General features: G+C 39.1%; 1 protein-coding gene across 50 annotated transcripts in view; it reads left to right on the forward strand.

Annotated features, from left to right (window-relative positions):
- Positions 1-13935, forward strand: part of NRCAM (neuronal cell adhesion molecule) — a 315121-nt gene that overhangs the window by 269957 nt on the left and 31229 nt on the right. For 40 of the 50 annotated variants that reach the window (XR_004268326.1, XR_004268330.1, XR_004268327.1 and 37 more), the window contains 8 exons: positions 1706-1830; positions 2274-2303; positions 3780-3881; positions 9033-9230; positions 9334-9404; positions 10783-11008; positions 11775-11890; positions 13238-13442. Coding sequence is in view for 47 of the 50 variants with exons in the window: in XM_032276246.1 (XP_032132137.1) it covers positions 1706-1830; positions 2274-2303; positions 3780-3881; positions 9033-9230; positions 9334-9404; positions 10783-11008; positions 11775-11890; positions 13238-13442 (1073 nt within the window). In the remaining 3 variants the exon portion in view is untranslated. The remainder of the gene's footprint in view (positions 1-1705; positions 1831-2273; positions 2304-3779; positions 3882-9032; positions 9231-9333; positions 9405-10782; positions 11009-11774; positions 11891-13237; positions 13443-13935) is intronic. The other 10 variants (XM_032276257.1, XM_032276283.1, XM_032276281.1 and 7 more) reach the window with 1 other exon arrangement.

The following is a 13935-nucleotide window of genomic DNA, read 5'->3' on the forward strand; positions in this document are numbered from 1 at the left end:
AAAAACAAAAACAGGTAAAGCTTTAAAGAACCCAAGCATGCTTAGATTTAGTTAAGAATGGAATAAAGGTCATGGGATTTTCCAGATGAGACCCTCGATTTGATGTAGCAGTACAGACTGGAATGTGTGAATTTTAGCAAAGTGGCTGTAGGCCTCGCTGTCTATTAGAAGGAATGCAGTATTCTGGTCGAAATCATTTCTGTGGTTCACCTGCAGCTGACCTAAAGTTGTGGTACCTAAAGCTTGCCCTATTGCTTGTTAATGGCCCCTGAAGAATTCTGTGGCCTTCTCTTTTATGTGCCTAGAGTCTCCATCTAGTTTTATGCTTGAACTAGTCAATTTTATTTGTTGAGTTGATAAAGATGAAAAGGATAACCGGGTGTGGTGGTCTCATACCTGTGGTCCCAGCTACCCGAGAGGCTGAGGTGGGAGAATTACCTGAGCCCAGAAGGCTGAGATTGCCGTGAGCTGTGACTGCACCACTGTACTACAGCCTGGGTGACAGAGTGAGACCCTGTCTTTAAAAAAAAAGAAAAAAAAAGGATGAAAAAGAAACATAAAGAAATGACCATCAGGTTAAGTTGACTGAAACTTTTACTTGGAAATTAACTGAGAAGACAGTTTATGATTTATGCAGCTTCATTAAAATAATACATGAATCCTCTATACATTAATTTTTTGATCTACTGAGCAATTTTTCATGCTCACAAGTAACCGCTAGAAAACTCTCGGTAAAGGTTGTTCATTTAAATCTTTGTGTTTCTAGTGATAAAGCAAATTATTATTCTTTGCATTTAATTTCTCCTGTAAGAGTTTATACATGTAAGAAAATGACATGAAATTTCTGCAGTGAATAATAAAGTATTTAAAATAAATACTTTAATAGAAGTTGAACTGAAGGAGTGGTTTTCCAGTGTTTCATGGCAGCAAAAGCCTTAGTAAGGCCCTTCAGTAAGGATAATGCTGGAACTAGCCTTTACTTCATTCCCCTGGGAACTTAAGGAAGTTTCTACCACTCCCTCTAGAGCAGCGGTCCCCAGCCTTTTTGGTACCAGGGACTGGTTTCATGGAAGACAATTTTTCCACAGCACAATGGTTTCAGAATGATTCAAGTGCATTACATTTATTGTGTACTTTATTATTATTACATTGTAATATGTATATACATGTATATATTATTACATGTAATATATACAGTGACAGATCCTCAGGCATTAGGTGATCATAAGGAGTGCACAATCTCAATCCCTCACCTGCACAGTTCCCAATAGGGTTCACCTTCCTATGAGAATCCAGTTCTGCTGCTTTTGTGACAGGAGGCGAAGCTCAGCTTCACTCGCCCATTCCCCGGGGACTTAAGGAAAACACCTACCATACCCTCTAGAGCAGCGGTCCCCTCTGCAGCCCAGTTCCTAACAGGACAGTACCAGTCCATGGCCCAGGGTTTGGGGAACCCGTGCTCTGGAGGGCTGGTTGAAAAATACTATACCAGAGGACTTACACCTTCTAACCCAAGATTCTAGTTCATTCTCACTGCTTTCCAACTTTAATCATTCTTAAAGTGTTAAGTGTTTTGCTCTAATATTTGAAAATTTGTACCATCTTTCTCTTTTATCAAATGTACAGTTTCTTTCCTGCCAGTAAAGCAATTATAGGGTGTGGCTGAATGTCCATTTTTGCTGCTCTGAATGCATTCTGTCCACAGGTTCACTGTTGACAAGGATCATCTGGTGGTAGCTGATGTCAGTGATGATGACAGTGGGACCTACACGTGTGTGGCCAACACCACTCTGGACAGCGTCTCCGCCAGCGCTGTGCTTAGCGTTGTTGGTAAGAAAGAGAACAAAAATAGCACAACTGGCTTCGCTGCATTTGGTTGAAAAGGAAAAATAAGATAAAAATTGTAAATGTCAAATGTTTGCTTGTTAATATGCATGGGTGAGTTCATACCCATGTTTTTCTTCTTTGAAAGATGCCTTGAAGGCAATAATTTAAGTATAAATATACTATGTAGCAGCACTGGGTGAAATAGTAGATATGCACATTAGTAACATTTTTGTAATAAAATCAAGAGAAATAATCTACTTGTATTTAAAATTGAAGTTTTTTTCCCTCAATTGTTACTGCATGTTTAACAATGCTGTGTTTCACAGCTACGCATAGGGCTTAGTTTTATAATCTTGAATAATGTACAGTCTTTGTCATCTTGTGCTATCTTGTATCTTTCCATTACTAATTTTGATTAAAACCCTTTATATTAATGTCCTTTCTAGCTCCTACTCCAACTCCAGTTCCCGTTTACGGTAAACTAATATGAGTCTTCTTTCTCTGTTTTCTGTCAAACAATTTCACATCTGCAGAAAATATTGATAACTTTCTATGTCACATAATTGTGTCTCTTAAGGAAAGGGGCTCTGTTAGTTGTTATGTGATGTCATCCATTTACTGACAATGAATCATTTCTTCATCATAACCCTAGATTTTTCACCAAGTTCATGGCCAGTTGTTTCAAATAGTTCATGTGCTATCATAAAATCATTTCGTTTGATGACAGTCCCTCTTTGATGCAATTTCCTTGTCAAGTAGCATATTGCTTTTTTAAAAGCCATCATCCACATTTTACAGAATGAAAAGACTATTTCTAATATCATTCTACAAATTAGGTTTTCACCTCAATTTGTTAAAAATTGTTTTGGAAAAATAAATCTTGTTTTGGGATTCCATTTTCAAGAAATGTATCTAGGAGAAAAATGGATGTTTAGAACAACATTTAGCTTTTATATCAGAGAAAACTGACTCACCATGTGTTGACAAAAGACAGATCACTTAAGAAAGACCAAAAGGACGGGCACATTCATGTTGTGTGACTTTTTAGAATCTGGAAAATATGTCAGAAATCATTTCCAGAAATCTTTTTATTAAGAGAACCTTCATCTTTATTCAGCACATCAGTACAAAAACCAATTTTTTGACATAATCTCAGCTGATTTTGCACAATAATATTGTATTTAGTTATCCAGTATAAAACCTATGCTTTGTAGACTTTTACTGTTTTATCACTGATAAGAAAAAAGGCACATATATTTATATGGTCTCTGGTGCCCTGAGTGCCAGAGTTACTCCTAAGAGCAAGGTCAAAGGTCTGGGGGGAACAACACTATTAGAAGAGGCAGACATGCTTCCGGGACTCTTTTGTCCCAACATGTGTCTGTCTATACACTGCTGTCCTCTGGGAGTAAACACACTTACGCATGCTGAGGGCTACCCCCATAGCGTCTATTTCAGAATTCTCTCGCAAATATAAATATTTTTTCAGAGCCCCCAAATCCGTTATTCAGCATGTTTCAGAAAGAACATTTGAATTTTCTTTAAACAGCACCTTTTATTTGCCTATATTTGTTTTTCAGCAGTGGCTATTCTCTGTTTTCCATGTATTAGAAATTAAGCTTATTGTTTTTCATGTTTGTGCCCATTCATGTTTATGAGAAGACACACTGAGAGTGCTGATGAACCATATGTATCTGCCTCACTGGATTTGGTTACAAATGTTTTCGTTTCCTTTGATAAACAAGTGAGCAGAACTCATTGATGGGTTATCTTGGGTGTACTCGTGTGTTCCCAGCAACCTCAGCTGTTCGCATTTCCTTTCAGTCGCATGCTCATTGACTATCAACTGTTATGTGTCTTTAAGATGTCCCCTCTGTGAATAGTATCATGAGTAAAGGAGAACCTCTTAAAGATGGATGGGTGACGATGATGTGTGTATGTTTGGTCTACAGATGTTCCAAATCCTCCCTTTGACTTAGAACTGACAGATCAACTTGACAAAAGTGTTCAGCTGTCATGGACCCCAGGCGATGACAACAATAGCCCTATTACAAGTATGTGGTATTATTTGCTCTATTACCGACCGACTAAATGGCCATGTTTGAAGCACTTTGTAACAGTCAACTGAATTTCCTCACAAAGGTATTCACTGGGATTCTCTGCTTCATTACTGATAGAACAAAAATATTTATTTATGTCCTTCCTCTCTTCAGAGCTGAAGTTATTCCTGGTTACACCTTCTAGAATAGGACACCACTTAATTGCTGAAGATGTTGATTAATCAAAGACACTGTTATTTTTGTTTAAGATCAATAAAAATCACTTTAAATACCTACCACAGTAGGAAGGTGCACCTTAAGTTAGTCGCTTGTTTTGCCCATTTCTTCTGGGAGAAAAGGTTAGGAGGAGCAAGTGCTGAATGGCCCTGTCTTCATATTAGGAAATTGAGGCTTGTTGAGTAAAGTAACTTTTCAACCCACGGTTGGTAACAGAACTGGGCGTAGATCATAGGTTCTACCTTAATTTCCAACCTAGGTCTCTTTCTTTTCATTAGTCCTTGCTACAGAGTTGCCCATTCAACAATGTGAGCATCTCACCTTGGTGACATAAGCCTAGGGAATAAGATAATGAAGGACAGTGTCATAAGGATACTAGAAGTGTAATAAAATTAGACTATAGGTAAGCTTAGAAGTTTAATGTAAAGCCAAAGAGATACTTAAGAGGTAGACACAATCAGGTTACATGCCTGAAATATATGATTACCTTCAAGCATATACTACAGGAAGACTGAATTCCTTTCTGATGACAACCTAAGATGATTCTGAAATCATAGGTGTGTTGATTTATTGCACTTCCTGGTAAAGTAGAATATTTCCACTAAAATTTAACCAAAGCCTTACCTCTGTCTTGTGTTGTTTAATGGTCCTTTTTTCTCTACTGAGTTTTCAGTGTCCTTGATCAGAACACATAGTCATCCAGGCCCAGTCTTCTAGCTCATTGGGTGCGTTAACCAGAGTTAGCTGGTTAGATGGCTTGGAGACTCTTTTTCCCCATATTAAAATAATACCTTTAGATTTTGAGGCACTTCTACTTTTTCATTCATTTACTCATTCATTCGACAAATATTTTTGAGTGCCTACTATGTGCCAGACATTGTTCTAAAACAAAATAGTCAAAAATCTCTGTCGTTATGGAGCTTATATTTTAGATGAGGCCATACATAAGATAAAATTAATAATACGTTATTAAGTATAATGTCATTGTATCTGCATGTAAACATATATATATATACATATATATATACACACACACAGAAGACTTAGATCTACCTTCAAGAGAGAACCTGCTGTAAAGTGTGTTAACTGACAGCCTCCATCTGCTTCTCCTTCTGTAAGGCTCCACTGCAGGGTTCACATGAGGCCACACTCCTTGGGGTGCTCCAGTTGCTTGGTACGGTCTCAGAAGTCACACATGCCTAATGCAAAACTCTTCTCATGGGCAGACTGTACTCTGGCCTCCTGGTTGACCTAGCTGAGCCTATCCCAGAGCTACACTGTACTGTAGTCTGAGGCTTTTCCTACTCACTCCTCTTTCCCTCCTTCTCTTTCTGTTACAGATGTCAGACCAACATTGTGGTCTGAAGGAACTTCCCCCTTCAGGCTTCCCTGCTTCCTTTCCCTTTTTTCTTCCATGGGCATTTTCCCAAGTAGACCTCTCCATTTCTAATTCTGTCTTAGTCTTTGTCTCCTAGAGGACTCAAACTTATATATATCTATTAATACATATGGTTGTATGTGTATCTGTGTTTAGGACATGCAATAAAACAAATCAGCAGAAAGAGATGGGGAGCTAGGGGTATAATTGTGAATAGTGTGAATGTGGAAGGACACACTAAGAAAAGAACATTTGAATATGTCAATCAAGACAGGGGAGGGAGGTCAGTGAGTATACTACGCAGTTGTCTAGGGGAAGAACTTTCCAGCAAGAGCAAAGGAAAAGGGCAAAAGCCCTAAGACAGGGGCATGTCTGTGAGGAGGCCAGTGAGGCTGCAGTGAAATGAACAAGGGAAAGTGAAGGAGGACAGAAGGTCAAAGAGGTGAAGAGTTAAGCAGTGGGTGTCTGGGGTGGGAATTGTGCAAGGGCCTGTAGGTCACTGTGAGGATGGGGAAGCCCTTGGAGAGTTTTAACAGGGGAGGGGTGAATGAATAACTCTGGCTTGTCTATTAAAAATAGTCTATAGAAGAACAGGAAGAGAAGCAGAGAGACTGGGAAAGACCATGGTTCCCAGACGGTGCACTGAAATGCCCAGTGGTACCTCAGCGAATTATCCCTTCGGATAATTGTAAAGCTTTACCTTTAAATTTTGATGTTAAAAAAATTAACAGTGATATTTGTCAGACATCACATGAAATTCGCTTGGGGCAGATGACAAGTTCAACTATATATCTCTTGTCATTTTGTGATAATGTTATATCTCTGCAAAGCGTGTGCTATGGTAAAAAGCAAGTGCCACATGGAAATCACTGGGGAGCAGGAGATGTGGAAGGCGGTGTCCAATCTGTTTACAAGGTTTGAGAAGTTGTAGAAGAGAAGCTTTAAATTGTTAAGATATGAACAGTTTTAAAATTGTTTAAAATTTAAATTGTTTAAATTTATTTAAGGTATAACATACAACATATCAAGTTGTATGAACCTAGCTACTTAATACATGAAAACATTAGGTCATTCTTTTAGCTTAAGGGAGCCATGAAAAATAAATTATGGAGACATTAAGTACATTGTGAGCCGAGAAAGTCTGGGAACTACTGAGTTAGGAAGTTATGTGATCATTCTCATAAGAGAGGAGGGTGGCCTGGAATAGGCTGAGAAATGGACAGATTTGGGATATATTTTAATGGTACACAGGCCATTGTACTACCAAGAGTGTGGAAGACATGGGGAAACAAGGATTCCAGGGTTGTCACTGTCAACTGGAGAGGAAGATTGGGATTAGTTTTGGTCCTATCCAGTCTGAGATGTTGTCATGGATAACCAAGTGGAATTGTCGAGCAGACAGTTGGACGTTCTGAGTCTGCAGTTCAGGGAAGAGGTCCGGACTAGAGATATAAATGTGAAAGTTAACCATTTATAGGACTGGAGATCACCCGAAGATGAATGTGTATTGAAAGTGGAACTCCAAGGACTTAGTTTTGAACCACTGCATCACATAGAATATTTTCAGTTCCCACTGCAACACATACAATATTTTCAGTTCCCACTGCAACACATATAATATTTTCAGTTCCCACTGCAACACATACAATATTTTTAGTTTATCTTTGTGTTTGTAGTTCATTTATGGCTCCTGGCACATAGTAGGCAATCAGTGAATATCCAAATACTTATTATTTTACAAGGGTAAAATGTGTACAGACCACGGATTTTAGTAGATGCAGAGGGTGTGCACTGAAAACTATGTCTTCCTCCCATTCCTGACTCCCAGGGCTTCTGGCCACACCAGTGCTAGTGTATATTCTCTGAGAGGTAATGCACGTACATGCAAGTGAATATGTCTATTTGTTATAGTAATTTTTTTTACGTTTACACAAGCATAGTACACAGCACACATGATTCTATACCCTGCTTAGTTTCACTTAACAATACATTTTAGAAATCTTTCATTTCAGCACATATGGAACAGCCCTATGCATTTTTTTTCTCTGTTTTTGAGACAGGGTCTCACCCTGTTGCCCAGACTGGAGTGCAGTGGCTTGATCATGGTTCACTGCAGCCTCGACTTCCTGGTCTCAGGTGATCCTCCCTCCTCAGCCTCCCTAATACCTGGGACTATAGATGCACACTACCACACCCAGCTAATTTTTTGAAGAGAAGGAGTTTTACTAGGTTGCCCAGCCTGGTCTCAGACTCCTTGGCTCCACCCACCTGGATTTCCCAAAGTCCTGAGATTACAGGTGTGAGCCCTGCACTTGTCCAACAGTCATTTTTAACAGCTGCAGAGTATTCCATTTTGTGGACATAGTGTAATTTGTTTAGTCAGTGTCCTATTGATGGATGTTTAGGTTGTTTGCAATTAGGTTATTTCAATTGTAAATAATACTGCAATGTAGATTCGTTCTCATGTGTGTTTGAGCCATTTGTGTGAGCACATTTATTCAAAATAAATTGCTAGAAGTAAAATTTCTCAAAGAGTATGTGCCTTAAATATTGACAGATTTTCCAAATTGTCTTATACAGAAGTTGTTGCAACTTATACCCTTCCTACAAAGTCAGAATGATTGCTTCTTTGTGTCATAGTCAACAAAGTGTGCTAAACATTCGATATTGCCCATATGTTGAGTGAAAAATGGCATCTCATATTTAATTTCTCCTATTATGAAAAAAAGTGATTATCTTTCCATATATTTAAACTTTTTAGGGATATATGGATTAATTCTAAACAGTTTTAAGTAGCTAAACTCAGCATGCTGGAGAAAGAATACCAGATTAGGTAAAATCTAAAACTGTTTAGAATTAATCTATATATCCCTAAAAAGTTTAAATATATGAAAAGATGGTCAAATTTTTTTCATAATAGGAGAAATTAAATACAGTGAGATGCCATTTTCCACTAAAGTGTTACCATGTATGCTTAAGTGTTGAGGATAATGATAGAACTCTGAAATCAAACTATTTTAATGGCATTTTTCTTGAAAGTAAAATAAATCATGTTTGGTTGCTCATGTTGGAGCTATCTAAAATAGGTTTAGAATTATGAATAAATGTATGTTAATTTTCCAAAACCAGAAAACACAGATATGCTTTCCCCACTAAAAAAGTTGACTGCTGGGAATAGCTTGGTGCATATCTTCTAGGTGGTTCTTTTTTTTGAGATGGAGTCTCACTCTGTTGCCCAGGCTGGAGTGCAGTAGTGCAATCTCTGTTCACTGCAGCCTCCGCCTCCTGGGTTCAAGCAATTCTCTTTCCTCAGCCTCCTGAGTAGCTGGGACTACAGGTGCGCACCACTACGCCTGGCTAATGGTTAATGGAAATGGTTAATAGCTTGTGCTTTAGTATTTCAATGATCACTTTCTGTAGGTCTAGGAATTGAATTTGCTGTTCCTGTAAGTTGAATTTGCCGTGCCCTAGTTTTCACTAGCAGCTACCCCTGGGGTAATTGCATTCACTTTCTTGGGTTTGGTGTGTGTGTGTGTGTGTGTCATGGCCAGAATTCATCATCGATTATGAAGATGCGATGCACGAGCCAGGGCTGTGGCACCACCAAACCGAAGTTTCTGGAACACAGACCACAGCCCAGCTGAAGCTGTCTCCTTATGTGAACTACTCCTTCCGTGTGACAGCCGTGAACAGCATTGGGAAGAGCTTGCCCAGTGAGGCATCTGAGCAGTATTTGACAAAGGCCTCAGGTAAAACAGGAAAGCTGGACTTCTGGGGTATAAAATGAAATAAAAAATTTTCCACTCTTTGCAAAAGACAAAGCTTAAGCATATGTGGCTGCTTAACTTCTAGAACCAGATAAAAATCCCACGGCTGTGGAAGGACTGGGATCAGAGCCTGATAATTTGGTGATTACATGGAAGGTGAGCTATGATGCCTTTAAATTTATTCGCTATTTTTTAGAGTGAAAAAAAGTTGTTTGAAAACAATGTCTACATTAAAATCCCATTTCACCCATTTCTGAGGGAAAAATATGTGTGTGTGTGTGTGTGTGTGTGTGTGTGTGTGTGTATATATATATATATATATATATATATATATATACACAGAGAGAGAGAGAGGTAGTATTGTGTAATTGTTAAAAGCTTGAGCTCTGGAGCCAGAATGATTGGGTATAAATTCCAGCTCTGCCACTAACTCTGTGACCTTAGGCCAATTGTTTAACATCTCTGTCAGGCATCTGTATGATGGAAATGGTAATAGAACCGATTTCATACTATTAAAGGGGCTAATATATATAAAGCACCTAGAACAGTGCCTAGCATATACTTGTGCTCAAAAAAATGCTAGCTAGTGTTATCTTAAAGAACCACCTGGGGCCAGGTGCCGTGGCTCACACCTATAATCCCAGCACTTTGGGAGGCCAAGGTGGGCAGATCACGAGGTCAGGAGTTCAGAACCAGCCTGACCAACATGATAAAACCCTGTCTCTACTAAAAATACGAAAATTAGCCAGGTGTAGTGGCATGCCCCTGTAATCCCAGCTACTCAGGAGGCTGAGGCAGAAGAATAGCTTGAACCCGGGAGCTGGAGATTGCAGTGAGCTGAGATTGTGCCACTGCACTTTAGCCTGCGTGACAGTGCCAGACTCCGTCTCAAAAAAAAGAAAGAAAAAAAAAGAACCACTGAAAGACAATCACCAAACTATTCCCAGCAGTCAACTTCCTTAGCGAGGAAACTCATATGTGTTTTGTAATTTGGAAAATTAGCATATATTTACTCATAATTCAAAACCTATTTTAGATAGATCCATACATGCATACTTACATGTATACATATATGTACATACTTATATTCATACAAACATGTAGGAACAACAGAATGGCAGGGTAGCCTTTTTTTTTTAATAAAGAGGAAAACAGGCCATAGATTTCCATCTGAAAGTAAAATGGACAATGATGTACTGTTGTACAAACAGGAATATATAAAGGATTCCATGTGACTGAAATGTCTTCAGAATCACCTACCCTTGACTGTAGAGCCAGAGTTTGAAAGGCTTATATGGTATTTATTGCCTCGAGTTAGTAATCTACAATCTTTGAAATGTTGATCCCAAACAAGCTTTGAATCTCATTGCAAGCGCACAATTGATAGAAGGTCCCTGGAGAAAATGGTTAATAGCTTGTGTTTGAGTATTTCAGTGATCACTTTCTTAGATCCGGGAATTGAATTTGCTGTTCCCATAAAAGACTGTGCAGTCGATCTGTGTTATAAGCTCTGGTTATTTGGCTTTTCTTATAGCCCTTGAATGGTTTCGAATCTAATGGGCCAGGCCTTCAGTACAAAGTTAGCTGGCGCCAGAAAGATGGTGATGATGAATGGACGTCTGTGGTTGTGGCAAATGTATCCAAATATATTGTCTCAGGCACGCCAACCTTTGTTCCATACCTGATCAAAGTTCAGGCCCTGAATGACATGGGGTTTGCCCCCGAGCCAGCTGTAGTCATGGGACATTCTGGAGAAGATCGTAAGTGATGCCATTTCCTTTCTACTTTTCCCAGCAAAACAGACTTAACCAAGGTGCAAGCCAAGGCCATTTCCAGAGGTGCTCAGTTTGCAAGGGAGGGAGGTCGCGATTAGTCTGCATGACTTCTCTGAGTTTAAACAGCCTGCTGTGTAAGAAAGAGACGTTCACAACGTTCATGGTGATTGCAGTTATAGTTGTCCTTTGGAATCCACAGGAGATTGGTTCCAGAACACCCCCCTAGGATACACAAGTCTGCAAATACTCAAGTCCCACAGATGGCCCTATGGAACCCACCTATATGAAAAGTCAGCCCTCCATATCCGTGGGGTTTGCACCTGGAAATACCGTGTTTTCCATCTTCTTTGGCTGTAGGTGCAGAACCCGCAGATGTAGAGGGCTGACTGTATTTATGGGGGTAAAAAAAATCCATGTGTAAGTGGACCCATGCAGTTCAAACCCATGTTGTTCAAGGGTTAATCACACTTAAAAAAAAAAAAAATCTTGTTTTCCTACTCAGGACACTGAGGTAGGAGAAGCCTTTGAGCCAAGGATTTTAAGTCTAGCCTGGGCAACATAGCAAAACCCCATCTTTAAAAAAAAAAATCTCTCACAAAGTAATTTACCCCAAAATCTGTATTCAAGCCTTAATAATCCATGGAATAGGACTGGAATACGCTTTAATCCAAAATTATTGGAGATAGTGATATTTATGGATGAAATTCAAAATAACATTGATACTTCTACCACTTCCCTGTCCTTTTCCTAGTCCCAATGGTGGCTCCCGGGAATGTGCGGGTGAATGTGGTGAACAGTACCTTAGCCGAAGTGCACTGGGACCCAGTACCTCTGAAAAGCATCCGAGGACACCTACAAGGCTATCGGGCAAGTGGAGGGGGACCTTTCATAGCTTTCTTTAGTAAGGGCAGCAGTAAATGCCACTTGTCATGCATACCACACGAGGAAGGACATACTTGGTTCATTGCTTTATGAACTTGTGGACTGGAGAGTTCATTTGACTTATTGCCTCAGGCAAGGCCATGGCCAGAGTTGACTTGAAATCTCACTGAATCCAAAATAAGAAAAAAAAAAAGTTTTCTCCATTTTTCCCACTGATGATCTAACATTCTGCCAAGTAAGTACGTATACAAAATGGAGGAACTAATTTTTTAAAGACCTAGACTATTAATTGTAGCTAGCTTTAAAGCAATATGGACCACATGGGTTGAACATACAAAATTATCCTGATAATAATGTAGGCATTTTTAAAATAATTCAGAATATACCTTAAGACCATATGTTCTCATCGAGGTCATCCTTATAAATATTCATTATCTTTGTTCTTGAGAAGCACTGATTCGTAGAGATTTTTAACTGATAGGCAGCCAAGCACACACAGTCATTACTTTGATTTGTTAAGCCTGACTCCTAGAGGTCACTTTTTGTACTACATCACATTCAACCTTTTTTTTTTCCCTCCCCTAGTATTGCCAGATTTCATATAAACATTGACTTCTCTTGAAAATGCCTTTAAATTCCTAAGAATTTAAGAGGACTTAATAAACAATTCTGGATTTGTGACCAAAATTAATCAATACTTTTTTATCCGTCTCTTCAAAACCTGTGCCTGCAATTGAATACCAAAACAAATAGTATTTTAAACTAGTTTGATTTGGCAGAAAAATTCTAGACTTTCAGTGGAGGATTCCCTGTAGCTTTTGATATCTCTGTGCCTGTGAAAGTCACTTAATAGCCACACACTCATCTGCACCATATGAGCAACAGTAATAAAAGCCCCACTGTAGGGCTTAGGATTAAACTAAATGATAGATTGTACATGAACATGTATTCTGGAAAAGTATGTAAACATTGGGCAGTGATTTTTATTTTTAGAATGTTTTATACAAGTAAAAGACTTAAATCCTCTTGTCCTCCATTTGTCTCATGTTCTAGAGAAAACCATATGGGTCTCATGCTGTTTCACTTTGCTTAGACTCCTACGACAAAATAGCGTAGCCCAGCTTTGTCATGTGGCTGTAATTTAATTTCCCTCCTCATCTATGGGCTTCTATTCCTCTTGCCTCAGAATCAATATCCATCAGTTTTGCTAGTAATTTTCTTCTAAAATGTACCAAGGGAATTTTCTGGAAAAACAACAATTTCAATTTGGTGAGCATAAGGAATGTTGTTTGCTCCTTTGTGCATTCCTGACTTTCGTTCTTGCTGTTTCAGATTTACTACTGGAAGACACAGAATTCACCTAAAAGAAACAGACGTCACATTGAGAAAAAGATCCTCACCTTCCAAGGCAGCAAGACACATGGCATGTTGCCAGGGCTGGAGCCCTTTAGCCACTACACATTGAACGTCCGAGTGGTCAATGGGAAAGGGGAGGGCCCAGCCAGCCCTGACAGAGTCTTTAATACTCCAGAAGGAGGTATGGAATGGACACATCTCTAAGATCCCAGGAACATATGGCATGGCCTGAGAGGTTTTGCCTGACAGAGGGCTACTGATCAAAATATATTCTGGAAGCCAAGTGTGATTGAAATTTCCATAGATGAGCACAGCACACACAAAGCTGCCAGAATGTCAGATCACATGTGGCCTAAGTGTACGTAGAAGGCTTCGGAACCCAAAATGCTGCTCTGAAACTCCCTCTCCCTTGACTTAAATTTTTTCTCCACACACACTGTCTGAAGCCTTGCTACTCTGACATTTATTTGGATCATTAACTTTCCGACCTGAAAGAGGTTCTTTAACTTCGCTGAGTGTCAGTAGCCTCATCTGAAAAGCATGAGAACCAAATTAAATAACCTAACAAAAACACCTTGAAAGGAAACTGTTTCTATAAGTTATAGTTTACTTCTATAGCTTCTTTCTCAGTGCACTTTTATAATTTATTAGAAAGTGGAACTGAGTTAGAAGGT

The sequence above is a fragment of the Sapajus apella genome, unplaced genomic scaffold (assembly GCF_009761245.1).
Source record: "Sapajus apella isolate SASKATOON/1434 unplaced genomic scaffold, GSC_monkey_1.0 scaffold7, whole genome shotgun sequence".
Classification (NCBI taxonomy): Eukaryota; Metazoa; Chordata; class Mammalia; order Primates; family Cebidae; genus Sapajus; species Sapajus apella.